Source organism: Puma concolor, unplaced genomic scaffold (genome assembly GCF_028749965.1).
Source record: "Puma concolor isolate L17-30 unplaced genomic scaffold, mPumCon1.1.hap2 unalloc_scaffold_45, whole genome shotgun sequence".
Classification (NCBI taxonomy): domain Eukaryota; kingdom Metazoa; phylum Chordata; class Mammalia; order Carnivora; family Felidae; genus Puma; species Puma concolor.
Window position 1 is genome coordinate 272,592 of NW_028240253.1, and position 27,722 is coordinate 300,313.

The following is a 27,722-nucleotide window of genomic DNA, read 5'->3' on the forward strand; positions in this document are numbered from 1 at the left end:
GGCCAGGAATCTGATATCCAGGCAGGGCTAAGGGTGGGAGTCTGAGATACATGCAGGTCTGGGGGTCTGAGGTCCAGGCAGGGCTGAGGACTGGGGGGTCTGAGATCCATGCAGTGCCGAGGCTGGGACTCTGAAATCCAGGCAAGGTTGAGGACATGAGTCTGAGGTCCAGGCGGGGCTGAGACTGGGGGCTTGAGATCCAGGGTTGGCCAAGGCTGGGGGCCTGAGATCCAGGCACGGCTGATCCTGGGATTGTGAGGTTCAGGCAGGGCTGAGGCTCGGGCCTGAGATTCAGGTAGGGCTGAGGCTCGTGCCTGAGATTCAGGCCAGGCTGATGCTGGGGGGTCTGATGTCCAGTCAGGGCTGAGGCTGGGGGCCTGAGGCTCAGCCGTGTCTGGGGGCCTGAGATCCAGGCAGGGTTGATCCTGGGGGTCTGAGTTCCAGGCAGGGACAAGGCTGGGGGGTGTGTGAGATCCAGGCAGGGCTGACGCTGGGGGCCTGAGGCTCAGCCGAGGCCGGGGGTTTGAGATCCAGGCAGGGTTGATCCTGGGGGTCTGAGGTCCAGGAAGGGCTGAGGCTGGGGGGTGTGAGATTCAGGCAGGGCTGAGGCTGGGACTGAGGTCCAGGCAGGGCCGAGGCTGGGGGTGTGAGATCCAGGCAGGTCTGAGGCTGGGGGTTTGAGGTGCAGGCAGGGCTGAGGTGGGGGCCTGAGATTCAGGCAGGGCTGCATCTGGGTGCCTGAGATCCAGGCAGGTCTGGAGGCTGGGAGTCTGAGGTCCAGGCAGGGCCGAGGCTGGGGGTGTGAGATCCAGGCAGGTCTGAGGCTGGGGGTTTGAGGTGCAGGCAGGGCTGAGGTGGGGGCCTGATGCTTGGCCGAGGCTGGGTTTTGAGATCCTGGAAGGGGTAATCCTGGGGGTTTGAGGTGCAGGCAGGGCTGACGCCGGGGGCCTGAGGCTCAGCCGAGGCCGGGGGTTTGAGATCCAGGCAGGGTTGATCCTGGGGGTCTGAGGTCCAGGAAGGGCTGAGGCTGGGGGTGTGAGATTCAGGCAGGGCTGAGGCTGGGACTCTGAGGTCCAGGCAGGGCCGAGGCTGGGGGGTGGGTGTGAGATCCAGGCAGGTCTGAGGCTGGGGGTTTGAGGTGCAGGCAGGGCTGAGGTGGGGGGCCTGAGATTCAGGCAGGGCTGCATCTGGGCGTCTGAGATCCAGGCAGGGCCGAGGCTGGGGGTGTGAGATCTAGGCGGGTCTGAGGCTGGGGGTTTGAGGTGCAGGCAGGGCTGAGGTGAGGGCCTGAGATTCAGGCAGGGCTGCATCTGGGTGCCTGAGATCCAGGCAGGGTCTGGAGGCTGGGAGTCTGAGGTCCAGGCTGGGCCGAGACTGGGGGTGTGAGATCCAGGCAGGGCTGCGTCTGGGTGCCTGAGATCCAGGCAGGTCTGGAGGCTGGGAGTCTGAGGTCCAGGCAGGGCTGAGGCTGGGGGGTCTGAGGTCCAGGCTGGGCCATGGCTGGGACTCTGAGATCCAGGCAGGGCTGAGGTGGGGGGCCTGAGATCCAGGTAGGGCTGCGTCTGGGTGCCTGAGATCCAGGCAGGGCTGAGGCTGGGGGGTCTGAGATCCAGGTAGGGCTGACGCTGGGGGCCTGAGGCTCAGCCGAGGCCCGGGGTTTGAGATCCAGGCAGGGTTGATCCTGGGGTCTGAGGTCCAGGAAGGGCTGAGGCTGGGGGTGTGAGATCCAGGCAGGGCCGAGGCTGGGGGTCTGAGATCCAGGTAGGGCTGCGTCTGGGTGCCTGAGATCCAGGCAGTTCTGGAGGCTGGGAGTCTGAGGTCCAGGCAGGGCCGAGGCTGGGGGTGTGAGATCCAGGCGGGTCTGAGGCTGGGGGTTTGAGGTGCAGGCAGGGCTGAGGTGGGGGCCTGAGATTCAGGCAGGGCTGCATCTGGGTGCCTGAGATCAGGCAGGTCTGGAGGCTGGGAGTCTGAGGTCCAGGCAGGGCCGAGGCTGGGGGTGAGATCCAGGCAGGGCTGAGGTTGGGGGTCTGAGATCCAGGCAGGGCTGAGGTTGGGGGTCTGAGATCCAGGCAGGTTGGAGGCTGGGGGTCTGAGGTCCAGGCAGGGCCGAGGCGGGAAGGCCGAGATCCAGGCGGGGCTGGAGGCTGGGAGACTGAGGTCCAGGCAGGGCCCAGACTGGAAGTATGAGGTCCAGGAGGGCCTGACTCTGGGACTCTGACATGCAGGAGGGGCTGAGCCTGGGGGTCTGAGGTCCAGGCAGGGCTGAGGCTGGGAGACTGAGATCCAGGCAGGGCTGTGGCTGGGGGTCTTAAGTCCAGGACGGGCGGAGCCTGGGAGTCTGAGGTCCAGGCAGGGCTGAGGCTGGGACTCTGAGGTCCAGGCAGAGCCGAGGCTGGGGGTCTGAGATCCAGGCAGGGCTGAGGCTGGGGGTCTGAGATCCAGGTAGGGCTGACGCTGGGGGCCTGAGGCTCAGCCGAGGCCCGGGGTTTGAGATCCAGGCAGGGTTGATCCTGGGGTCTGAGGTCCAGGAAGGGCTGAGGCTGGGGGTGTGAGATCCAGGCGGGTCTGAGGCTGGGGGTTTGAGGTGCAGGCAGGGCTGAGGTGGGGGCCTGAGATTCAGGCAGGGCTGCATCTGGGTGCCTGAGATCCAGGCAGGTCTGGAGGCTGGGAGTCTGAGGTCCAGGCAGGGCCGAGGCTGGGGGTGTGAGATCCAGGCAGGGCCGAGGCTGGGGGTGTGAGATCCAGAAGGGCTGAGGTGGGGGGTGTGAGATCCAGGCAGGGCCGAGGCTGGGGGTGTGAGATCCAGGCAGGGCCGAGGCTGGGGGTCTGAGATCCAGAAGGGCTGAGGTGGGGGCCTGAGATCCAGGCGGGGCTGAGTCTGGGGGCCTGAGCCTCGGCCGAGGCTGGGGTGTGAGGTCCAGGCAGGGCTGAGGCTGTGTGCTCCGGATCCCCGCGCCTGGGTGTGGGACGTGCGCTCCTCCCTGTGCCCTCTGGTGGTCGTGCTCTGTGCAGGTCCGTGTGCTGGTTAAGTCTTCTCATCAGGACCTTGTGGTATGGAACCAGTGCTCCCTCTAGGGACTTCATTTTCCTGATCCGCTGATTTTCGACCCCAGGGGCACACAGTCCCGTCCTGAGGTCCTGGGGGTGCGGGCTTCAACCTGGGCCATGGGTCGCGCCGTGCCGCCCCTGCGGGCGTGTTTGCCGGCCGCTTGGGGGCTGCCGACACGCACAGCCCACGCAGAAGGCGAGGCCCAGGGCCCGAGGGGTGTGTCTGCTGGGGAGTCTTGGTGGGGGGGCTGCCCTTCCGTGGTGACCGGGCCCCGTTTCTCTGTCCTAAAGGACGCCAGCGTGCGGATGAAGTGCATCCTGGCGCTGAAGGCGCTCTACGAGAAGAGAGAGTCGGCTATGAAGCTGAGCCTTTTCTTCCACAAGTTCAAGGTGAGTGAGATTCCACGTCTTGGCCGACGGGGGCGCCAACCCGAAGCGTCGCCGTGGATGTGCCTGTGACCGCGAACCGGAAGCCCCCCCCCCCCCCCCCCCCCGGGGCCCGTCGGGGCGAGAGCCGCCCGCGCTTCAGAGCGCACCAGGTGACACGGGCGGAGCGTGGGCACACCCCGGTGGGTCAGTCGCGTGCTGGCGGGAGTTTTTGGGTGTGGGAGCGGGAAGGGTCAGCGCCCGCCGTCCCGACGCAGGCACACTCCTGCCGCTGGGTTGCGAGGCTCCGTGCCCCGCGTGCAGGGCCGCTCAGGGACGGTGCGACCGAAGCAAGTGCCCGGGACGATGCGGGCTGGAGCCCACGGTGAACTTGTACTCAACCTGTTCCTGAATTTGGGGGCCGCGCTACCACCCGGGATGCTGCGTGAGGCCCCACTGCCCGACGTGGACGGCAGGGCTCGGCGAGGACTCCCCACCGCGGGGCAGGGCCGTCGGGGACTCGGACCGGGCCCCGTGGCTGCTTGGGAGCAGGGGTGGGGCCACGTTGGTGCCAGTGAATGTGCAGCCAGCGACGCGGGGCGGGGCGGAGGGGGGGGGGCACCAGCAGTTTGTCTCCCCCTCCGGGGCGTGTGGGAGAAAGCAGCCTTCCTTGACCCCGTCGGGGTTCCCCGCTGGGCGTGAGCAGGAAACCCACGCGGGCGGGCCACGCGTAGAGAGGCGCGAGGGGGTGGTTGGAAGTGTGCAGTGGGTATCTCTGGTGTCCACGGGGGGGGGGGGGGGGGGGGGACGGACGGAGGGCCTCCCGGAGGTGGTGGTGAGTCCCCATGGAGGACAGCGCAGTGCCCAACCTGTGCACCGACCGGGAGCCATGGCCCCTTCGTGAGCGCAAGGGTCGTGCAAAGTCACCTACGTAGGAGAGAAAGGCTGTGGAGGCTCGTGGCGGGAGGCTCACACGTCCTGTGGAGCTCATGTCCCCACGAGCTGGGTGCGCAGGTGGCTGGCGTCTTCCGGAGACTCGGCGTGGTCAGGGGCGCTTCCCGGCAGCCTCGAGGCTCCAGGGCTCCTGCCTCCCGATTTCTGTGCTGAGGAATTCCGTCTCCCCGTGGGTCCACATCAGCGGCTGACGCCTGGGGACGCTCAAACTCTGGGGACACGTGGTTGTCACCACCGTGTGACATCACTGTGTGCGCGCTGCCGGCGTCTGCGGGGACCACGGATGCGGCCCGATGACCCTCACGGTGTGCGGGACGCCCGCCCGAGGGGACGGCCCGGCCCCGCCCCGCCGCGTCCTCCATCCACGGTGCCGGAACCAAGCGTGCTTTTTGTGTTCTCTCGCTTCCCCTAGAAACGAATCCTGTCGATGACCCAGGACAGGCAGCCGGAGATCACGTCCGAGTGCATGCAGCTCCTGCGGCTTATATCCGAGTGAGTAGCCCTGCGGCCGTGCGCAGCCGTGTGTACCCGTGCGTGGCCCTGCATCTGTGCCGAGCACTGCGTCCGTGCGTGGCCCTGCGTCCGTGCGGAACCGTGCGTCCGTGCGTGTCTGTGCGTGGCCCTGCGTCCGTGCGGAACCGTGCGTCCGTGCGGAATCCTGCGTCGAGAGCGCGTTTCCAGGCCACGTGGGCGGCGGGCCGGGTGCGCTGGGCGCACAGTGACTGCGTGTGCTGCTGGCGGACCGCGGGGTGACCGTGTGCGGTGTGCAGCCCCCGCCCCCCCCCCCGGCGTAGCTCGCATGGTCAGCTCGCATCCTTGGGTGTGTTTGCACCGCTGCTCAGTTGGAGATCTCTGTGGCCGGCGCCCTTGCGTACGATGCGACGCAAGGGCTTGTCGGGACCTGGCTTCCTGTTCGTGGGCTCGGGGGTTCCCTGTGGGGTCCCTTCTGCCGCTGCCCTGCATCAGGGGCTCTGATGGGGCCAAGGTGCTGGTGTACAAGAGGCAGCTGCAACCCGGCCAGGTCCTCAGAACCTTCTGGAAGCTCCCGGGTCCCCGCGTGCACTTGGGCTGGATACACACTGCAGGTGACAGCCGCCTCGTCGAGTCAGGTGTCAGACATTGATGTGAGACGTCTCTGGAACGGGGGACATGGGGACGCGACCTCCCACTGGGCCGCCACGCCTAAATGCCGCGGTTGGTGCCGTGGGAACGTCCCGTGCCCTGAAGGCCAGCGTGGTGCCGTCTGTCCGCCCTGGGCGGAGGACGGAGTGGGGCCCTGGTGGGCTCCCGGCCCTCCCTGGGTGTGCACCCCGACGCGGCCCAGACGGACGGAGGCCGTCGCGGCCAGAGACGGGGACGGGCACGAGCACCAGACCTCCCGTGTGTTGCGCGGAGGTCCCGCCAGTGGCCGGGACCACCCAGCACCCACCCGTCGTGCGCCACCGCCCAAGGGCAGTGGCTGGGTGATAGGGTGGCGTATTTTACAAGGGAGCCGTCTGGCCAGAGCCAGCCCACACAAGTGCCACGATCTGGGTCAGTGACCCGGTTCGCGAACGCGTGTCTGCGTGGACTCCTGTCCAGGGTGCTTTGCAGGCGGGCCGCGGGGCCGCGTGTCCCCTGATACTGACTTGGAGAAGCTCTTACCTGTGCGGCTTCCGACACGTGTGTGCAAAAGCCCCCCGGGTGGGGACCTGAGCTCCCCCGTCTGCTCCCCAGCCGCCCCCTCCCCCCACCCGCCAGCGGACACTGACACACGGAACAGGCTCTGACGTGGCATACCACGTGTGTCTGGCTTCCTGCACTCAGCGACGGTCTGCGAGAGTCGATGGTCAGAAGCCATGCTCTCACGAGGAGGTGTCGATGGGTGATGCCGTGTTGTCAGCCTGACTGCTGACCTAGTTGGAGGGGGCAGCTCCCACGTGATTCCAGAAAATCTGTGAGGATTTCCCCAGATGGGTTAACACGTGAATCCCCAGATCAGTAAACCACATTGTCCTCCCCAGTGTGGTGGGCCACATCTAATCACTCGAAGGTCCGCGTAACAAAACGTGGAGGCAGTTCACGTGGCCCGGCTTGACTCCCAGCCGAGGCGTCCCTCTTTTCATACCCTGGGCAGTCCCCCTCCCAGGTCCTGGGGCCGCAGCCACGTTCTGAGTCGTGGGTGGGCACCCGCTAACTAGGCTCGGTCGTGGGCAGAGCCCGTGTGCCCCACGTTGCACAGAACCAGGCGGCTTTGGGGTTTGACTTGGACAAGTCAAGCTCAGGGCTGACTTGGACCCCCCAAGGGTGCTCCTTGTGTGCCCAGAACCCCGAGGACAAACACAGGCGTCCCCCGGGGTTGTCCCCCAGGCATCAGAGGTCGTCCACCACCGTTCAAAGCCCAGACTGGGAGGCGGGTAGGCCACCTGCCTGTGTTTCTACCGGTGTGAGAACGTCCCTGCGGCTGTGTTTGCACATCGCTGTGTTCTGCTCACGCGGGTTCACTGGATGTGTTTGGATAAAGGGTCACACTGGTGACATCCTCCCAGGTGGTGTCAGGGGTGTCCCCCACTCATCCCCTGACTGCTCCCAGTATGGGTGCCTGTGGACATCTGCCTCCTGTCCGTGGTCGCCCCCTGTGTGCCCGCCTGCTGCGCATCAGTGATTGGCCCTGCATAGTTGCCCCTGCGTGTGCGTCCCACGCGGTTGCCTGCTGCCCCTGCGTATGCGCCCCTGTGTGTGCGCCCGCTGCCCCCGCGTATGCGCCCCTGCGTGTGCACCCCTGTGGGGTCGCCCGCTGCCCCTCCAAGTGCGCCCCCGTGGGGTCGCCTGCTGCCTCTGTATGCACCCCTGCGTGTGCGCCCCCGTGGGGTCGCCTCCTGCCTCTCCGTATGCGCCCCTCCGTGTACGCCCCGCGGGGTCGCCTCTTGCCTCTCCGTATGCGCCCCCGCGGGGTCGCCTCCTGCCTCTCCGTATGCGCCCCTGCGTGTGCGCCCCCGTGGGGTCGCCTCCTGATTTTCCGTATGCGCCCCTGCATGTGCGCCCCCGCAAGGTCGCCGCCTGCCTCTCCGTATGCGCCCCTGCGTGTGCGCCCCTGCCCCTGTGTATGCGCCCCTGCGTGTGCACGCCCGTGCGGTCGTCGGCCGCCTCTCCATGTGCACCCCTGCGTGTGGGCCCCCACGGGGTCTCCCTCTGCCCCTGCGTGTGCGCCCCCTCTCGGTTGCCTGCTTGGAGTCAAGAGCACTGCTCCTGGGGAGGGTCAGGTGACAGGTGGCTCAGGTGCACACGTGGGAGAGGACAGAGTGGTTTTCCTTTCCTTTGGGGCTAGCGGTTGGCTGGAGGGGAAGGAACCCAGACACGGAGGCCCTACAGGGGGGAGGCCTTCCCAGGAGGCTGCTCACGTCGTCTTGGCTCACGTGGGTCCTTCTCGCGTGGCCTCAGCTCCTGTCCTGCGACGTGGGCCGCCCCAGGGGAGCTCGGTCCGGCAGGAACTGCAGGGGCGGGGGGCACGTCTAGGAGAAGCCGAGGTTGGGGCCCTCGATTTAGCGAAGAGCCTCCCTTCGCTCTCCGCGGGGACAGGCGCCTGTGGCCGTGTCCCGCGTGCACGGGCCCCGGACTCACGCGCGTCTCCCCTCAGGCACTACGTGGGCGTGTTCTCATCCATGGAGTACGTCTTCCTGTTCCAGTTCGTGTACGCGGCCTACAGGCCCATGGCGACCGCCGCCGGCGAGCTCATCTGTAAGAGGTAAGGCCGGGACACGTGACGGTGTCTCCAGGGCTGTGATGTCACCGTGATGTTTCGGGGGGGGGGGGGGTCCCGCGTCCTGCCAGGTGGAGTCGCAGATGGAGGAGGGTGGGGGCAGCGGGAGGCCCCAGGGACCAGGGGAACAGCAGGGCCCTGAGCAGGGGCTTGCACAGGACAGCAGGTGTGCGCCCCGAGGCACAGGACAGGATGGATGGAAACGTCAGCGCAAAGGACGCGCGTGGCTGGGGGTAGATGCACTTGATCCGCGTTACGGGCGCGCCCCTTCCCGCATTGGTCTGACCAGGTGGTAGAGGCCCCCCGAGGCCCCCCCGGCCTGAGGTCCTGTCCTGGGCCACCTGGCCGTGTCGCCCTCCCTGATGGGTCTGCGTTCAGGCGCGGGTCCGCGTCCTTTGGGGGTTTGACGTGCGGCAACGGGGGGCAGTCCTGTTGTGTGTTCCCGCTGCAGTGCTGGCCTGAGCTGGCAGTGGGTCGGACAGACAGAAGTCCCGTGTCCTGCGCCCGCGGCCTCCCGGCGCGCCCGCTCCCCAGCTCCCTGCGTTGCACGTGTGCGTGCAGGGAGCCACAGGACCTCGGGCACCAGCAGGTGCGCGGAGCCCCCCGTCCAGGCTGATGCTGGGGTCGCTCTTTCTGATCCCACTAGGCTCCTGGCCCCTCCGCCCCAAGAAGGTGCCTTTGGTCAAAACCCTCCCGACGAGTTTGACAGAAACATCCAGAACATGAAGACGCTCATCGACTTCTACCTGCAGGGCGAGGTGAGGGTGTGGCAGCACAGGGCCCGGGGCCGGGTTGTCCGAGTCGCGGGAGGGACCTGGACCCGTGTCCTGCAGCCCACGTTGCACGCCACGTCCCGTGTCCCACGCCCCGTGTCCCGTGCCACGTCCTGCGTCCGGTGTCGGGCTGACGCGGGGCTTGCTTCCTGTGTGAACGCCTGCCGTGGGCACACGGGCGTCGGGGCTCTGGGTGGGTGTCCCCGTTTGTCCTCACGTGTCCACCACATGGGTGGGGAGGGGGCCGTTCCTGCCCATGTCCTCACGTGTCCCCTCCACCAGGTGTCACCACGTGTCCACCCCTGGTTGTCACACGTCCCCTGTGTCATCAGGTGTCTGCCTGTGTCATTACGAGTCCCCTCTGTCATCACATGCTCCTCACGTCACGTGTCCTTTCTGTGTCACCACACGTCCCCCGTCGTCACGTGTCCCCCCATGTTGTCACATATCCTCCTCGCCCTTGTCACGCATTCCTTCTATGTCGTGTTGTCATGTGTCCCCCTGCGTCCTCACACGTACCCCTGCCTGTGTCATCACACGTGCCACGTATCGCGTGCTCCTGTAACATCATCGTGTCTTTCCTTCCGCGTCGTCACGACTTTACACGTGTGGCCCGTCCCTGTCAGTTCCACAGACACGTCCCATACCTGGTGGACGGCCTGTGGGACGCGGCGCCCGCCCTGGTCCGGAACTGGGAGTGCATGACGGCCCTGCTGCTGGAGCCACGTGGCGGGCGCCAAGGTGAGCGTGGCCAGAGGCCGGCTCTGAGTCGTGGATGGGGGCCAGCGATCCCGCTGGCCTCCCGGCCGTCCCTGCCAGGCACACCATCCCCCCGTCCTGCCGTCCCTGTTCCTCTGTGACCCACTGGCTGCTGTGTCCCGCTGCCCCCGTGTCCCGCTGTCCCCCGTGTCCTGCTGTCCCCCCGTGTCCTTCCGTCCCTGTGTCCTATGTCCCGCCGTCCCCGTGTCCCGCCGTCCCTGTTCCTTTGTGACCCACCAACTGCTGTGTCCTGCTGCCCCCGTGTCCCGCCGTCCCCGTGTCCTGCCATCCCTGTTCCTTTGTGACCCACCAACTGCTGTGTCCTGCTGCCCCCGTGTCCCGCTGTCCCCCGTGTCCTGCTGTCCCTGTGTCCCACTGTCCCCCGTGTCCTGCTGTCTCCCCTGTCGTGCTGTCTCGTGTCCTGACATCCCTATTCCTCTGTGACTTGCTCTGCCCCCCCCCGTGTCCTGCTGTCCCCTCCTGGTGTCTCACTGTTCCCTCCTCCCCATGTCCCACTGCCCCCAGGCCTCCGTCCTGCCAAGCGTCTGTCCATACAGGCAGTGACACAGCCCTGTCGAGCCTCCTGTGCTGCACCCGCTCCCTGAGTGGCTGCTTGGGGAGCATACCCATGCTTTCCCGCGGTGAGGGGTCCTCAGGCCTCGAGGCTGGGGTGTCACAGGGCTCTAGTGTGTGGTCCACAGGACGAGGGCCACAGACTGACTTCCCATAAGAGGATCGGCCTGGGGAGCCACGGAAGCCCAAAGCGTGGGCCCCAGAGTCAGGGTGCAGGGTGGGCAGAGTGCCCAGCGGATGAGCCCCCAAGCAGCTGGGGTGCCCTCGCCTGCCCCTCCAGGCCCAGGAGACAGCCCGTCCTCCCTGCCAAACTCCCCTCGGCAGACACAGCTGTCGTCGGCCACAGCCAGGAGTCCCGGTGCTATTTATGACGTAGCCCAGGCCTGTCACGTTCCTGGAGGGACCCGCAGCTCTGACCGTGCTCCTTGGGGTCCCTGAAGGGGCCTGTTTCTTTGTCTTTGTCATGGGGATGTTTCTTTGTCATGGGGATGCCTCCTTTCCTCTGACTGAAATCTCTGGGGCCCAGCTGTGTGGTCTGTGTTTCTTGGCTCTGACACTGCGCCTGCTCCTGCTATGCCTGGGCTCATAGGGCTAGCTCCAGGACATGACAGACTAGGCACGAGACCCATGTGTGACATTCTCAGGCTGGCTGTGAGACATGATCTCAAACCCAGGAGTTAAATGAGAGTCCATCCTGTCTTAGGTCTGGAAACCGGAAGTCTGAGATACAGGCAGGGCAGGACCGCTGAGATCCAGGAGGGGGCAGGACCTCTGAGATCCAGGAGGGGCAGGACCACTGAGATCCAGGCAGGGCAGGACCACTGAGATCCAGGCAGGGCAGGGCCACTGAGATTTAGGAGGGGCAGGACCACTGAGATCCAGGCAGGGCAGGGCCACTGAGATCCAGGCAGGGCAGGGCCGCTGAGATCCAGGCAGGGCAGGGCCGCTGAGATCCAGGAGGGGCAGGGCCGCTGAGATCCAGGAGGGGCAGGACCGCTGAGATCCAGGCAGGGCAGGACCTCTGAGATCCAGGAGGGGCAGGGCCACTGAGATCCAGGAGGGGCAGGGCCACTGAGATCCAGGAGGGGCAGGACCCCTGAGATCCAGGGGGGGCAGGACCCCTGAGATCCAGGAAGGACAGGACCGCTGAGATCCAGGAGGGACAGGGCCACTGAGATCCAGGAGGGGCAGGGCCGCTGAGATCCAGGGGGGGCAGGACCTCTGAGATCCAGGCAGGGCAGGGCCGCTGAGATCCAGGAAGGACAGGACCGCTGAGATCCAGGAGGGACAGGGCCACTGAGATCCAGGAGGGGCAGGGCCACTGAGATCCAGGAGGGGCAGGACCCCTGAGATCCAGGGGGGGGCAGGACCCCTGAGATCCAGGCAGGGCAGGGCCACTGAGATCCAGGCAGGGCAGGGCCACTGAGATCCAGGCAGGGGGGGCCACTTAGATCCAGGGGGGGCAGGGCCGCTGAGATCCAGGAGGGGCAGGACCACGGAGATCCAGGCAGGGCTGTGCTCCCTCCAGAGGCTCCAGGTGAGGGTCCTTCCTGCCTCTTGCAGCTTCTGGGGCTCCAGGCGTCCCTGGGATTGTGGCTGCGTCCCTCCTGTCTGTCCCTGCGCCTCCACAGGGCTTCTTCTGTGTCTGTGTCATTTTCTGTCTCTTATAAGGACATTTGTCACTGTGGTTAGGGCCACCCTCATCCAGGCTGACCTCATCTTGGGTCTTTCACTTAATCACATGTGCAAAGATTCGATTTTCCCACAAGGTCCCTTTGTGAGGTTCCGCGTGGGTGTGACTTTGGAGCGAAAGCCAGTGCAGAACGCTCCGTGAGCAGACGTGTGGTCAGCTGGATGGTTTTAGACCCGCGTGCTAGCATTTTGGGGCAAAGCCAGGTGAATCCCGGTCTGCGGTCCCGTCGGGTGCTGCCCTGAGGACGTGTGCATCTGTCCCAGCCCGGGCCAGCGCCAGGTCCCACGTTGATCTGAACGGGTGACAGGGGGTCCCTTTGAGTGCGGTTTGAGCGGAGGGCTGGCCCCGGGGGCTCTGGTCTGTGTGTCACTGAGCCCACGAGCCGTCGGCCTGTGGCTGTGCCCGGGGGCCCCACCACGCTCGCCCCGCGCCGGGCTCCCCGAGGCCCCTCAGAGCCCTGCGGCGGCCAGAGCACCGTGCGTCCCCGTGAGGCTCGGAGGGCGCTGACCGGACCCCGTCTCCTTGCAGCGCTGACGAGCCAGCAGGAGAGAGTCCTCATCGAGATCCTCGTGGCCGCCGTGCGACAGGCCGCAGAGGGCCACCCCCCTGCTGGCCGCGAACTGGGCAAGAGAGTCAGTGCCACCCCCGCCCCCGCCCGGATGCGCTTCGTCCCCTGTGCTGACCGCTGCGCTGTGGCTGCTGCGCCCTTGCTGTCAGTGCCGGGGCTTTGGGGGTGCCCGCTGCGGCCTCGGGCTCGCGGGGCTCCCCCACCCCCACCCGCGCGGCCGCGCGATCGCTTGCTGCCTTGTGCTTGGCACGCTAGCTGCTCACTGGGCCGCTGGCTCTGCGGGCGGGGCTCCCGGCCACCCAGGTAGGTCTCGCTGACTGTGCCTCCCAGCTCCTGCCCGCCCCTCCTGCCGCTACCAGCCCTCTGCCAGCTGTTCCCGTGTGAGCCGTCCGCCTCCCCGGGGGGGGGTACCCCACAGTCCCCCCGCCTGGTTCACACCGGACACGGCAGTGTGTCAGCCAGCCCCCGAATCGTCTCTGTGTGGGTCTCTGGTGCTGCTGGGACAGAAGATCACACCCGGGGGGGACCTAGGACCACAGGGGTTGGGCGTCCTGCCCCAGCTCTGGAGGAGAGGAGTCTGACATCCAGGCAGGGCAGGGGCGGCCAGATCCAGGCAGGGCAGGACCCCTGACATCCAGGCAGGGCAGGGCCACTGGGATCCACGAGGACAGGACCGCTGAGATCCGGGCATGGCAGGGCTGCTGAGATTGAGGAGGGGCAGGACCGCTGAGATCCACGAGGGGCAGGACCACTGAGATCCAGGCAGGGCAGGGCCGCTGAGATCCAGGCAGGGCAGGGCCACAGATCCAGGAGAGGCAGGGCCGCTGAGATCCAGGCAGGGCAGGACCCCTGAGATCCAGGAGGGGCAGGGCCGCTGAGATCCAGGCAGGGCAGGGCCCCTGAGATCCAGGGGGGGCAGGACCCCTGAGATCCAGGCAGGGCAGGGCCACTGAGATCCAGGAGGGGCAGGGCCACTGAGATCCAGGAGGGGCAGGGCCACTGAGATCCAGGAGGGGCAGGGCCACTGAGATCCAGGCAGGGCAGGACCCCTGAGATCCAGGAGGGGCAGGGCCGCTGAGATCTAGGCAGGGAAGGACCACTGAGATCCAGGAGGGGCAGGGCCCCTGAGATCCAGGAGGGGCAGGGCCACTGAGTTCCAGGCAGGGCAGGGCCACTGAGATCCAGGAAGGGCAGGACCCCTGAGATCCAGGAGGGGCAGGGCCGCTGAGATCCAGGCAGGGCAGGGCCCCTGAGATCCAGGGGGGGCAGGACCCCTGAGATCCAGGCAGGGCAGGGCCACTGAGATCCAGGAGGGGCAGGGCCACTGAGATCCAGGAGGGGCAGGGCCACTGAGATCCAGGAGGGGCAGGGCCACTGAGATCCAGGCAGGGCAGGACCCCTGAGATCCAGGAGGGGCAGGGCCGCTGAGATCTAGGCAGGGAAGGACCACTGAGATCCAGGAGGGGCAGGGCCCCTGAGATCCAGGAGGGGCAGGGCCACTGAGATCCAGGCAGGGCAGGGCCACTGAGATCCAGGAAGGGCAGGACCCCTGAGATCCAGGCAGGGCAGGGCCACAGATCCAGGAGAGGCAGGGCCGCTGAGATCCAGGCAGGGCAGGGCCACTGAGATCCAGGAGGGGCAGGACCCCTGAGATCCAGGCAGGGCAGGGCCACTGAGATCCAGGAGGGGCAGGGCCACGGAGATCCAGGAGGGGCAGGGCCACTGAGATCCAGGCAGGGCAGGGCCACTGAGATCCAGGAGGGGCAGGACCCCTGAGATCCAGGCAGGGCAGGGCCACTGAGATCCAGGAGGGGCAGGGCCACGGAGATCCAGGCAGGGCAGGGCCTCTGAGATCCAGGCAGGGGGGGCCACTTAGATCCAGGGGGGGCAGGACCGCTGAGATCCAGGCAGGGAGGGGCCACCGAGATCCAGGAGGGGCAGGGCCACGGAGATCCAGGCAGGGCAGGGCTGTGGTCCCTCCAGAGGCTCCAGGGGAGGGTCCTTCCTGCCTCTTCCAGCTTCTGGGGCTCCAGGCGCCCCTGGGATTGTGGCTGCGTCCCTCCTGTCCTTGCTTCTATTTTCACGTGGCTGTCATGTTCTCCCCTGTGCATGTGTCTGGCTCTGTTCTCTGATGTCTCTTTTTAACGACACCCCAGTCCTACTGGATGAGGGTGCGCCGTAAGGCACGAACTGGGGGGAGACGACTCAGTTTTTCTTGACGGTTTCCATGCACGTGAACTAGCGTATCTGGAACAAAACCCCAGAGTAGCAATCTGGAGCCAGACCTGTGATGTGGGGGCAGCGCTGCCTGGGTGTGATCTGGGCCCGTGTTGGCCGGTCCCAGGGCCACCATGAGACTCACACGGGTCGGCCGTGGGCTCAGGCCACGCTCGCTCTGCCCACAGGCCTCCAGGGAGGTGGACGGGACCCGCCGCTGGCGTGAGCGTGCCAGCATGAGCCGACACTTTGTGAAGGTGCTGCCCCAGCTGCTGTCCAAGGTGCGGAGCGGGGCATGTCCCGGGGCCGGGAGGCGGCGGGGGCGCGGGGAGGCCAGGAAGGCCCCCTTCACACCTGCTCTGTGGGCAGTTTGCCGCGGACAAGGAGAAGGTGACGCCCCTCCTGCAGATCCCGCAGTACTGCAACCTGGACGTGTATGGCAAGGACGGCCTGGGCTCGGTGAGTCACGGGACTCCGCCCCTCCCCCCTGCATTCTGCCCGTGGGGGCCGCCTTCCCCCGCCCCAGGCTTCAGGCGTGGGGCACGGCGGCCACCACATCGTCTGTCCCTGTGTCCCGCCACCTTCCCAAGGCCTGGGGCGTCATGCCCCCGAGGCCGCTCTTTCGTGCTGGTCTGTGCTGGTGGAGCGTCCCCCTGTCCAGGGCGGTGGCCCGGGCCCTGTCTGGGGGTGTCTGGGTCACCTGGTCAATGCCTCCCTGCAGCTCGAGGTGGGTGGTGGGGCCCGATGACAGGGCAGGCCCGGCAGGGCTGTGAAGACAGAGGCACCGACCGCTGTCTTGAGTTTTCATGGCGTGAAGGTCAGATGCCTTGGTTCTGGGTGGCGCCCTGGGGTCTGGTCGTCAGGGTGACCGTGGGCACAGAAACTGGTAAAGCCCCCGGGAGCTTGTGTGTTGTGCCTTGCGTGTGGGTACGGTCGGGGCGGGGGGCGGGAGAGGTGGGATCTGAGGGGGACCCTGGGGACCCAGGCGGCTACTGGAACATTCTGCCCACGCTGTCCCCACCGCAGGTGCAGCCATCACCCATAGTGGTGGGAGGGTCCAGACACCTAGACTCACAGTTCCCGTGACCTCTTCCTCTTGGCCCCATGTTCCCCTCATTGACCCCACCTGGCCCTTTCTTTTGGCTCATGACCTCCTCCCCTAACCTCTGATCTTCTCCCTGGCCCTTCATCCCTCAACCCTCTGAACTATGACCTTTCCCCTTGACCCAGGCATCCCCAGGCTTTCCCCCCTCGATAGCCTGACCTTTCCCTGGCACTTTCCTCCTCGACTCTCTGACCTCCACGACCTTTCCCCTCGGTGCCATGACCTTGGCCCCGAATCTTTCCCCCTCCACCTCATGACCTCTCTGACCTCTCCCCCTCGGTGCCATGACCCCACGACCTCCCGACCCCTCTCCCTTGGTGCCATGACCCCCGACCTTTCCCCTCACTGCCATGACCCCACGACCTCCTGACCCTTCCCATCAATGCCATGACCCATGACCCCCGACCTTTCCCATTGACGCCATGACCCCACAACCCGGGACCTTCCCCCCTCCACTCATGACCTCCCTGATCTCTCCCCCTTGGTGCCATGACCCCACGACCTTCCGACCTCTCTCCCTCGGTGCCATGACCACCAACCTTTGCCCTCACTGCCATGACCCCATGACCTCCCAACCCTTCCCCTCGGTGCCATGACCCCCTGACCCCGGACTTTCCCCCTCAACCTCATGACCTCTCCAACCTCTCCCCCTCACTGCCATGACCCCACGACCTCCCTCCCTCGGTGCCATGACCCCGACCTTTCCCCTCACTGCCATGACCCCATGATCTCCCTCCCTCGGTGCCATGACCCCGACCTTTCCCCTCACTGCCATGACCCCACGACCTCCCTCCCTCGGTGCCAGGACCCCCGACCTTTTCCCTCACTGCCATGACCCCACGACCTCCCGACCCTTCCCATCAATGCCATGACCCATGACCCCCGACCTTTCCCTTTGACGCCATGACCCCACGACCCGGGACCTTCCCCCCTCTATCTCATGACCTCCCCGACCTCTCCCCCTCGGTGCCATGACCCCACGACCTTCCAACCTCTCTCCCTCGGTGCCATGAGCCCACGACCTCCCGACCGCCCGACCTCTCTCCCTCGGTGCCATGACCGCCGACCTTTGCCCTCACTGCCATGACCCCATGACCCCCCAACCCTTCCCCTCGGTGCCATGACCCCCTGACCCTGATCTTTCCCCCTCAACCTCATGACCTCCCCAACCTCTCCCCCTCGGTGCCATGACTCCACGACCTCCCTCCCTCGGTGCCATGACCCCCGACCTTTTCCCTCACTGCCATGACCCCGCGACCTCCCGACCCTTCCCATCAATGCCATGACCCATGACCCCCGACCTTTCCCATTGACGCCATGACCCCACGACCCGGGACCTTCCCCCTTCCATCACATGACCTCCCCAACCTCTCCCCCTCGGTGCCATGACCCCACGACCTCCCTCCCTCGGTGCCTAGACCCCACGACCTTCCAACCTCTCTCCCTCGGTGCCATGAGCCCACGACCTTCCGACCTCTCTCCCTCGGTGCCATGAGCCCACGACCTCCCGACCGCCCGACCTCTCTCTCCCTCGGTGCCATGAGCCCCGACCTTTCCCCTCACTGCCATGACCCCACGACCTCCCGACCCTTCCCCTCGGTGCCATGACCCCCTGACCCCGGATCTTTCCCCCTTCAACCCCATGACCTCCCCGACCTTTCCCCTCGGTGCCGTGACCCCCTGACCATGACCTCCCCGACCTTTCCCCTCAGTGCCATGACCCCCTGACCCCGGATCTTTGCCCCTCCACCTCATGACCTCCCTGACCTCTCCCCCTCGGTGCCATGACCCCACGACCTCCCGACCCCTCTCCCTCGGTGCCCTGACCCCCGACCTTTCCCCTCACTGCCATGACCCCACGACCTCCCGACCCTTCCCATCAATGCCATGACCCATGACCCCCGACCTTTCCCTTTGACGCCATGACCCCACGACCCGGGACCTTCCCCCCTCTATCTCATGACCTCCCCGACCTCTCCCCCTCGGTGCCATGACCCCACGACCTTCCAACCTCTCTCCCTCGGTGCCATGAGCCCACGACCTCCCGACCGCCCGACCTCTCTCCCTCGGTGCCATGACCGCCGACCTTTGCCCTCACTGCCATGACCCCATGACCCCCCAACCCTTCCCCTCGGTGCCATGACCCCCTGACCCTGATCTTTCCCCCTCAACCTCATGACCTCCCCAACCTCTCCCCCTCGGTGCCATGACTCCACGACCTCCCTCCCTCGGTGCCATGACCCCCGACCTTTTCCCTCACTGCCATGACCCCGCGACCTCCCGACCCTTCCCATCAATGCCATGACCCATGACCCCCGACCTTTCCCATTGACGCCATGACCCCACGACCCGGGACCTTCCCCCTTCCATCACATGACCTCCCCAACCTCTCCCCCTCGGTGCCATGACCCCACGACCTCCCTCCCTCGGTGCCTAGACCCCACGACCTTCCAACCTCTCTCCCTCGGTGCCATGAGCCCACGACCTTCCGACCTCTCTCCCTCGGTGCCATGAGCCCACGACCTCCCGACCGCCCGACCTCTCTCTCCCTCGGTGCCATGAGCCCCGACCTTTCCCCTCACTGCCATGACCCCACGACCTCCCGACCCTTCCCCTCGGTGCCATGACCCCCTGACCCCGGATCTTTCCCCCTTCAACCCCATGACCTCCCCGACCTTTCCCCTCGGTGCCGTGACCCCCTGACCATGACCTCCCCGACCTTTCCCCTCAGTGCCATGACCCCCTGACCCCGGATCTTTGCCCCTCCACCTCATGACCTCCCTGACCTCTCCCCCTCGGTGCCATGACCCCACGACCTCCCGACCCCTCTCCCTCGGTGCCCTGACCCCCGACCTTTCCCCTCACTGCCATGACCCCACGACCTCCTGACCCCTTCCCTCGGTGCCACGACCCCCGACCAACCCCCCCCCCCTCCCGTCGGCCCCGTGCCACGGTCCCTGAGCAGTCGTCTGCCCCCCACCCCGCCGCCCGCAGTACCTCGACTCGGCCCTGCTGGAGCTGGACTGCCTCGTGCAGCGGCACTCGGACGTGGCGGTGCTGGAGGCCTGTGCCCGTGCCTACGGCGCCTACTGCTGCGAGGGGGGCTCCGCCCACTGCCAGGCCGCCCCCGCCTGCAGCCGGCTGGTGGACATGCTGGTGGACGCGCTGACGCCGCTGCTCGACGTGTTCCTCCAACATGAGGTGCCGGCCGTGGGGGCGGGCGTGGAGACGCGGAGGTGTCGGCGAGCGGGCGTGGGTGTGCGGCGTGTCGCGCGGGGTGGGGAGACCTCCACCGAGGCGGGCCACACGCCGGCGGGGACGCTCAGCCTCGGCCCTGGGCGTTTCGTCGTCAGGCGCCTGTTGGGGGTCGGCCCGGCGAACCCGGGGACTGGCTCTGGGTCTCTGGGGACGCAGGGTGGGTTCTCTGCGCCCCTGCCGTTCACCCCGCACCTCCGCTGGGGGCTTCTGTCCCCTGGGAGTGGGGAGATGTGGGGGGGGGGGTCACACATGGGCCTCACTTTCCCCCAGGGGAGCCTGTGAGCCCACAGAGGACCCAGTCTGACCGAGGCTGTGGTTCTGCTCGGGCAGAGGGTTTCTGTAAAGCGCCACGTCGCGAGCACTTTTGGGGGTCATCCTGTTCTGGGGGGGGGGTAGTCCGAGAGCGCACACGTATCACGTGACTGGGCCCTGTGCCGATAAAACTTTATTGGCACCGACGGGCCGAGGGCCACGTGACCTGTGGACCAGGTGTCCAGCCCCGCTTTGGGCACTTTCCTTCTGAGGACCCGTCGCCACAGGCGGGGCTCCCGGTTCCTCTTGCGGCCCCCAGCCGAGGGCCTGCCATGAATTTGGGGGGGGGGGGCTGGGGGTCAGCGACACGCTCCCCTGTGTGTTCTGCCCGCTGCCAAGTGGGAAATCTAGTTCCTGTAGCGGGTTCCTCACGGGGCCGCGCCTGAAGTGCTGGGAGACAGCGGATCTCGGGTCATTTCCGTTCTTCTCGGCGTCTGCGCACGCGTGTTTGGGGACTGTCCCACCCTCCCCCCCCCCCCTTTTCTGCGAGGCTGGAGGCAGAGTGGCCTGGGGTACCACGTCCTGATCCGAGAATTTAAAGAGCCGCCTTCCGGGAAGTAGCAAGAGAGGAGGCTCCTAGGATGGCGGGCCGGCTCGAAGCCAGCGCCCCAGGAGCCCCGCCCGGGACACACGTGTCAGGCGGCCACCCTTTGCTCTCGCCCTGCTGTGTAGAAACAAGGCCAGTTCCTGGGACACCACGAGATGGGTCGCATCTGCTCGACGCTGCGGAGGCTGGTGGCCTTCTACAGGTGAGCGGGGTGACACGGCCGGCTCCCTCGGCGGGGGGCACACGTGACCCCCCCAGCAACGTGCCCCCTGTCTCACTCTGAGTCGCGTTCCTGTGTCCCGGGTGAGGCGAGGGGGGTTCAGAGCCTCAGGTGTGTCCCCGGGGTGGGCCGGGTGGCTGCGGGTTCCCCGGGAGCCCGTCCTGCCTGTCTGGGGCCCTGAGCCACGTGTGCAGGAGCTGGGACCGCCTCGGCCACGCCCGCGCCGTGGAATCCCAGAGGGGCCGCCTCAGCCATCTGGCGCGGATGCCCCTCGGTCTGCCGGGAGTTGGTCCTGTGGCTCCGGGGGCTGCTGACCGGGCGTGGGCGGCTCACCTCGGGGACGCTGGGGTCCCGGGCCGAGGTGCGCCCTGAGAGCCCCGTTTCCGGTCAGCACGCATGACCTGAGCAGCTGGAACCTGTACGAGAAGATGGACAGTCTGCTGACCCTGCGCAGGCACCAGGGCAGCATGCCCACCGAGGTGAGGACCACGGGGTCAGGGGAGGGCGCCGGTGGGAGGAGGGTGCCGGGGCGAGAGCGGGTCCTGAGGTGCAGGGAGGCGGGAGGTCCCGGGGGAGAAGGAAGGATCCTGGGGAGGAGGGTCCTGGGGCTGGGGGGAGAGGTCGGGGGGGAAGCAGGTCCCGGTGAGGGCTCGGGGTCTTGTGCAGAGGAGCGTCCACAGGTGGGTGTCCTGTCCGTGTCCCCAACTCCATGACAGGTCTCGTGTCCCGTAGGTCATCCACTGTGCGCTGCAGTGCACCTACTATGCGCTCCTGTGGCAGATCGTTGCAGCCACGGACCGGCTGCCGCCTCAGGTGGGTGAGGGGCTGGGAGGGGTCCGGTGCGGGTATGGGCAGGTGAGAGGTGGTGGTGGGGGCAGGTGTGGGCAGGTGAGGGGCCGGTGCAGGTGTGGGCAGGTGAGGGGCGGTGGGGGAGTCGGCGCAGGTGTGGGCAGGTGAGGGGCGGTGGGGCGGCACGTGCGGGTACGTGGACTCCAGTTGTCTGTGACGGATGCGGCAGGCTGGGGACAGGGGACAGGGTCACCACTTCGACAGGCATCCGCCCCCACCGCTGCCTAGCGTGTGTCACCCTGGGGTCGGGCCTGGGCTCCTGGGATCTGACCCAAGAGCTGACCTTGGGCCTCGGCCGACACGGCCCTCCAACCTGTCCGCCCGCCACAGGGAGCTAGGTTGAGATCCTCTCTGAACACCTGCCCCGTGTTTGCTGGGTGGGACCCTTGACCTTGGTTGCTGGCCAAACCAAGGGTAGTTTGAAGTCAGCCGTGCTTTGGGCCCGTATTTATGGCTGCCTGGAAACGTTCAGCCCTAATTCCTCATGATGAAGGACAGATGGGGCAGGGTGGGGGGGGGTGAGGAAGAGGAGCATGTGGGAGGATGGCAGGTGGGGAGGGGTGTGGGGGACAGAGGGAGGTAGGGGAGGGGGACATGGGGGTTGGGGGAGGTAGACAGTGGGACGAGAAGGGGGGTGGGGGAGGGAGATAGTGCGGGAAGGGGACATTGGGAGGTGGGGAAGGGGGAGGGGGTTGCCGGGGGGGGGGACACGGGGGTAAAGACGGGAGAAGGGGCGGGGGGGGGGACGTGGGGGTGACGAAGGCAGTTCGTCTGTGTCAGGCTGTGGCTGGAGGGCTGGCTCCCCTGGGTGGGGCAGGTGCCTGGCTGTGTCAGGTGGGGAAGGGGGAGGGGGTTTTGGGGGGGGGGGACACGGGGGTAAAGACGGGGGAGGGGGCTGGGGGGACGTGGGGGTGACGAAGGCAGTTCGTCCGCGTCAGGCTGTGGCTGGAGGGCCGGCTCCCCTGACGGGCGGCCCCTGCCCTCTCGCTGTCTGGCAGGACGCGCTCCTGGACTTGCGGAGGCGGCTGATGAAGTTCTGCGTGGCCTGCCGCGTGTACCTGAGCCACCAGAGCAAGGTGCTGAGTGAGAAGGTGGGTGCGTCCCTCGGGACCCTCACGGGGCCGGGGTCCCGGGGCGGCCGAACAAGGGGAGGGGCGGTAGAGAGGCCCGTGCGGATCGGGGCCCGTTCGTGTTTTCGGTGGCGGTGTTTTCACGTCGTACCGCGTGTCTCGCACGGTGACGCGTCCGCTTACGTGCATGAACGCGCGTGAACGTCCCGTTCACATAAACCCGTGCGTGCGCCCCCCCCCCGGTTACGTGCAGTACACACGTTTTGCGTGGGGCCCTGGATGCCGAGCGTGGGCAACTTCTGCACGCGGAGAGTCTTTAGGGCGATGTCACGTCTGCGGGGAGGCGGTTCTAACAGCTTCGTGACGCAGGACAAGCCACTGCGCTTGGTGCTGTCGTGTGTGCTCAGTGACCTGCTGCTTCCTTCTGGTGCGCGTGCGAACGTGCGCACGTGAGAGCGACCCCGTCGCTGTCTCAGATACGTGTCGCGGCCGACCGCTGGCCGAGGAGCAGGGCCCGAGTCTCCTTTCCGGGCTCCGAGCTCTGTCCTTCGTGACCCCCTCCCCGTCATGCTGTGTGTCCGCGCCCGCTGGTCACTGCGGGTTGTGGTCGCGAGCCTGCATGTGGCAGACGTTTCCGCTCACCGTGTGTGTCGTTGCCCGTGTGTTGTGCGTTCGGGCGCGTCTGTCATCTGCACGTGGTGTGTTTCTCGTGTGTGTGTTGTGTGCTTTGGATTGTGTCCCGTGCGTGTCGTGTCCGGTCCGTGTGTTGTGTTTGTCATACGTGTGTCCTAGGTTTCTTTCTCGTGTGCGTGTCGTGTCAGGGATGGTCACACACGGTTGTGTATTTGCGTTTCCGGTCTGCAGCGTCTGTGGCTTTCTGTTACCCATAGGCTGCGTGTGTGCGGCTGTCTTTCCCGCCTGCGTGTGACGCGTCACTCTGCTGTCAGCCTTGTGCGCTGCTGGCTGACGGCAGCTTTTCGACATCACCAAGCGTCCCGTGTGCTGGTCTCGTTGGACCCTGTGTCACGGGCAGGGTGGGGTCGAGGCGGGGGGTGTCTTCGAGGGGCCGGCCGCCGTACCCCTCCCCGTACTCTGGGTCCCGCCCAGCCCTGGGTCGCCCACCCCTGGAAGCCTGTTGGGGGGCAGCCGGGGGCAGGCAGGGCATGACGCCCCTGTGGCTGCTCCGTCCCCCCCTCACCCCCTCAGGCCTTCATCCTGCTGTGCGACCTGCTGCTCATCCTGAGCCACCAGGGGCCCGAGGACACCGGCCTGGGGCTGCTCTTCTTCGTGCCCGACCACATCCTGCAGGGCAAGCTGCTGAGCTTCGTCAGGGAGCACGTGTTTCTGGAGGAGTCGGGGTCTGAAGGTATGCCCCCCAGGGGCCGCGCGGGGGGAACCCCGGGCAGGAAGGGTAGGCGGGGGCCGCGGTGGGGGGACAGAGTGGGGAGTAACCTCGGGGTGGAAGGGTAGGTGGGGGGACGGGGGGGTAACCCCGGGGTGGAAGGGTAGGTGGGGGCTGTGGTGGGGGGACAGGGGAGTAACCTCGGGGTGGAAGGGTAGGTGGGGGGACGGGGGGGTAACCCCGGGGTGGAAGGGTAGGTGGGGGCTGTGGTGGGGGGGACAGGGGAGTAACCTCGGGGCGGAAGGGTAGTTAGGGGGGGTAACCCCGGGGCGGAAGGGTAGGTGGGGGCTGTGGTGGGGGGACATGGGAGTAACCTCGGGGTGGAAGGGTAGGTGGGGGGACGGGGGGGTAACCCCGGGGTGGAAGGGTAGGTGGGGGCTGTGGTGGGGGGACAGGGGAGTAACCTCGGGGCGGAAGGGTAGTTAGGGGGGGTAACCCCGGGGCGGAAGGGTAGGTGGGGTGTCGGGGGGGGATGGGGGGTAACCCTGGGGTGGAAGGGTAGGTGGGGGCCACGGTGGGGGGACAGGGGGGGATAAACCCGGGGTGGAAGGGTAGCTGGGGGCTGTGGTGGGGAGATGGGGAGGTAACCCCGGGGCGGAAGGGTAGGTGGGGGGTCGGGGGGGACGGGGGGGTAACCCTGGGGTGGAAGGGTAGGTGGGGTTGGGGCGCAGCGGGACACCGTGGAGTGCTCTGCACCTCGGGGTGATGAGCTGCACTCCGCACGTGTCTGTCTCCCGTGTTCACGCGGTCACGGGAGGGTCGGGGGAGCGCTGAGCAGGCGGTCAGGACCAGGAGACACAGGCACCCCGTGGCACTCACGGGCTCTGTGCCGTTGGGGCCACGGCGTCCGGTGGCGGGTCTGATCCGCGGCCGGCCCCCGGAACGCTGCCCGGACCCCGAGCACCTCTGGATCGGACTTCCCGCCGTGCCCGGCCGCGCCCTGCTCGCCTGCCACGCGGCTGTCCCACGGCTGAGTCACGAGGGGGCCGCTCGCCGACGTGGCCGACGGCGTGCTGTCTCCCCAGGCCCCAGCAGGATTTACAAGGAGGACGACGCGGACGAGCTCCACGAGCTGTTCCACCGGAGGAACATGCTGGCCGTGTTCTGCAAGCTTGTCGTCTACAACGTGCTGGACTTGAGCGCGGCCGCCGAAATCTACCAGTTCTACCTGAAGGTGCCCGCGCGGCCCTCCTGCCCCCCCTGCCCCCCCAGCCCCCGCCGGGCTCCCCCGCCCACTGCTTTCCTGCGCAAGACACAGAGTCGGGGTGACAGATTCCAAACAGACAGCACGGGTGGCCGCTGCCCAGTCTTACGGACGCACGGTTCTCGTGGCCCCCACCACTTCCTGCGGACGAGCCCAGTGCAGCGCGCGTGGGGACCGCGTCCCCGTTAGCATCACATGTGCGTTTTTGTAGCACTGTCGTCTCTCCCCACACCTGACGTCTAGCGGGTTTCTTCACTCGGGACATCACGTGCTGTCTTTTAAAGCCGTTCCCTCAGTTTCGTGCTTTCGTCACTACCGAGACCGCGTGCAGCCGATCTTGTGACGGCAGGGTCCTGTGGCCGTGCGTCTGCGGGCTGGCGCAGTCGTGGCAGGGGCACGTCACGGTGGCTCCGAGAGGCCTCGCTCCCTTGCTCCCGGCCCTCCATGCCCGGTGGCCCTGCCCTCCCCACGGAAGAAGCATCCCCGAGGGAGGGGCCCAGCCAGTCCTGGGAGTGCAGCTGGCCCCAGGACCTTGATGCCTGATGGCTTCGGCTTCCCAGGTCCTGTGGACGTGCTCCCACCCGCTGGCCCTGATGCGGGGCCTGGTTGGTGCTGAGTGGCCGGCGGGATCCACGTCCGTCTAGGTCCTGGGGTTCGAGCACCGTGGCTGTCCTTAGGGTTCGCAGCGTTGGGACACGGTGTGGTAACGCGTCTGTGCTTGCCGCGTCCCTGTGCTGACGCACGCCTGTCTTCGCTCTCAGCATTACCATCACTTTGGTGACATCATCAAGGAGACCATGACCAGGACGAGACAGAACGACAGGCTTCGCAACGCGCTGTCCCTGCTCCTGTGCCTGCAGCAGGTGAGCGGTCTGTTCCGGAAGGTCGGGCGGCGCTCTGTGGCTGCCCCCCACGACACCAGGCCCCGTCGCCGGGGCCTGGAGGGGCGGGCGCCCTCGGGGACGCGCTGGCCGTGGGCACCGCTGCCCTCTCCTCAGGAGTCCTGCACCCCCGTCAGTGGCCTGTGAGCAGCTGCTGGAGGGGACGGCACGTGCTGGCGGCTGGGTCGTCCCACGCCCCACGGACAGACAGGGCAGCTGAAACGTCAGACCCTTCTCCTTCCTGGTTCTGGAGGCTGCGGCCTGAGACCAGGGTGCCAGCGGGAGGGGACACCGGGGTCAGGTTCTGGGGAGGCCTCTGGAGGGCCACACACGGTCCCCTCTGCCGTGTCCCCACGTGGCTGTGGGCGGAGGGCAGGAAGCTCTAGGGACACCTTCGAGAGCACTAACGCACTGTGTGGGCCCCGCCGTCCTGACCTGATCTGCTCCCCGCCAGCTGCCAGGGCCCCCTTGGTGGTCAGGCTTGCGCACGTGGATTCGGGGGACTGATTCAGTCCCCCGCAGTTGGCTTCCGCGGTCGGCCCCACCTCAGGGTCGTGGGACCTTTGTGTCGGGTTCCTCTGCTGTTCAAGGACGGGAGGACAAAGGAGGATGCGGTCACAGGGTGTTGCGGGGACACATGCGCCCACGGCTTCCTAGACGGAGGGGCGTCACCGCGTCGTGGGGGTCAGGGGGCCGCCGTGCCCCAGTGTTGGGCTGGATTGTCCCCAGGGGGGTTCCACGTGTGTCCTCGCACAGTGAACTGGGGGCGGGGTGTCCCTGACCCTCCGGGTGGGCGTCACCCCCAGCTCCGTCCACTGAACCTCAGGATGGGCGTCCCTCTGTCATGACATGGCGTGAGAGGGCGTCCGCATCTATTCTTCCATCCCGTGGTGGTCGCCTTACCCACATACGTGGCACCTGTGGCCGTGAAGCGTGGCTTGTTCCGTGCTCTGTTCTGCTTTTCACACGGGTGTGTCTGCCTCTCGTGTCACAACGGGCAAGGACGGGAGGGTGTGGCAGAGCCAGTGTTGACTTACAGGCCGGCAGGGTCTCTGGTGGACAGCCTGCGTGGCGGTTTTCCGGCACGTGGCCTCTGTTTCCGGGTTCTGGAGCGTGAGCACCTTCTGGACGTTCGCCCCGAGGCCTCCCTTTACCTCTGATGCTTTCCTGCCCTTGGTTCTTCCTCGGGAAGCGGCCTTGTTCCTCCCGTTGTGGGACGGGTCTCACGTGACCTGTTCGGATGACCCACAGATGCCCCAGGGCACGCGTGGAACGTTGGCGGGCACGTCCCCGCCACGTCAGGGCCCGCTCTGCATGTGCCTCCTCGGACTGGGAGCATCTTTCTCGCTCCTGGTTTTCTGTTCAGTCCGCCTCCGGGGCAGGCCCGGGGAGCTGCTGCTGAGCAGATGTGACGTTGCAGACTGGGGTGACCGCCGGATGGTTCGGGGACCCCGGATCCCCGTGTGGGCAGTCACGGGAGCTCCCCTGGCACCCTGGCCTCGGCGTGGCTCCCCGCAGGAGCCCCCGCCCCTGTCCTCTGCGGAAGAGGTCATCGGCGAGCGGCACTGTCGTCCGGGACCCGGTCGTCATGGGCACTCGCTCAGCTCTGGGCGGGGGCTGCAGGTCCAGGAGACGCCTCTCTGGATCTTTTGAGCCTCCGACCCCGGGGGCGGGGGCTGCCTGTGCCAGACAGGGGGCCTCCCTGAGGCGCTGGGGGGGCGTGGGGAGGGCCCAGTCAGCTCTCAGGGGTCCCGGCCCCTCTGCTGGCAGGGCTGACCCTCCGGCAGAGATGCCTGGTGCACAGACCTGTCCTGCACCCCTTGGTTCTCCGGCCTCGACAGGCTCTGTGCAGGGCGGGCCGCCCCGGCCCGCTGCCTGCTGCACCCGGAAGGTGCTGGCAAGGGCGTGGCCGCCCAATCTTCATAAAACTCAGACCCCGCCGATGACAGGATCCAGACCCTGGACACGGGGCTCCTCCAACACTGTGGATGCAGTGTTCGCCCCCTACTCAGGCACACGGCTCCCCCAGACCCTCGGACACAGGCTGCCCCCCCCCCCACTCAGGCACACGGCCCCCCCCCCCCCAGACCCTGGGACACAGGCTGCCCCCCCCCCCACTCAGGCACACAGTCCCCCCCAGACCCTGGGAAACAGGCTACCCCCTCCACTCAGGCACATGCCCCC

At 67.1% G+C, this 27,722-nt stretch overlaps 2 protein-coding genes across 2 annotated transcripts in view; one reads left to right on the top strand and one right to left on the bottom strand.

Annotated features, from left to right (window-relative positions):
• The window catches only part of LOC147571208 (cohesin subunit SA-2-like), a 65,081-nt gene extending 37,890 nt beyond the window's left edge, over positions 1–27,191 (top strand). Inside the window, exons 13-29 of the mRNA XM_086696535.1 lie at positions 3,340–3,438; positions 4,781–4,860; positions 7,985–8,092; positions 8,754–8,865; positions 9,507–9,621; positions 12,434–12,537; positions 14,879–14,971; positions 15,060–15,149; positions 18,790–18,996; positions 20,038–20,114; positions 20,524–20,611; positions 20,865–20,945; positions 21,980–22,072; positions 23,258–23,417; positions 24,479–24,627; positions 25,419–25,681; positions 26,921–27,191. Of these exons, the coding sequence (XP_086552661.1) occupies positions 3,340–3,438; positions 4,781–4,860; positions 7,985–8,092; positions 8,754–8,865; positions 9,507–9,621; positions 12,434–12,537; positions 14,879–14,971; positions 15,060–15,149; positions 18,790–18,996; positions 20,038–20,114; positions 20,524–20,611; positions 20,865–20,945; positions 21,980–22,072; positions 23,258–23,417; positions 24,479–24,627; positions 25,419–25,681; positions 26,921–27,191 (2,190 nt within the window). The remainder of the gene's footprint in view (positions 1–3,339; positions 3,439–4,780; positions 4,861–7,984; positions 8,093–8,753; positions 8,866–9,506; positions 9,622–12,433; positions 12,538–14,878; positions 14,972–15,059; positions 15,150–18,789; positions 18,997–20,037; positions 20,115–20,523; positions 20,612–20,864; positions 20,946–21,979; positions 22,073–23,257; positions 23,418–24,478; positions 24,628–25,418; positions 25,682–26,920) is intronic.
• On the bottom strand, positions 1,641–3,449 carry LOC147571209 (uncharacterized). The gene is made up of 2 exons (XM_086696536.1): positions 2,684–3,449; positions 1,641–2,442 (listed from the first exon to the last, which is right to left on the bottom strand). The coding sequence occupies exons 1-2, from the start codon at positions 3,082–3,084 to the stop codon at positions 1,641–1,643; spliced, it is 1,203 nt and encodes a 400-aa protein (XP_086552662.1). The 5' UTR covers positions 3,085–3,449.
• Positions 27,192–27,722: the final 531 nt, after the last annotated feature.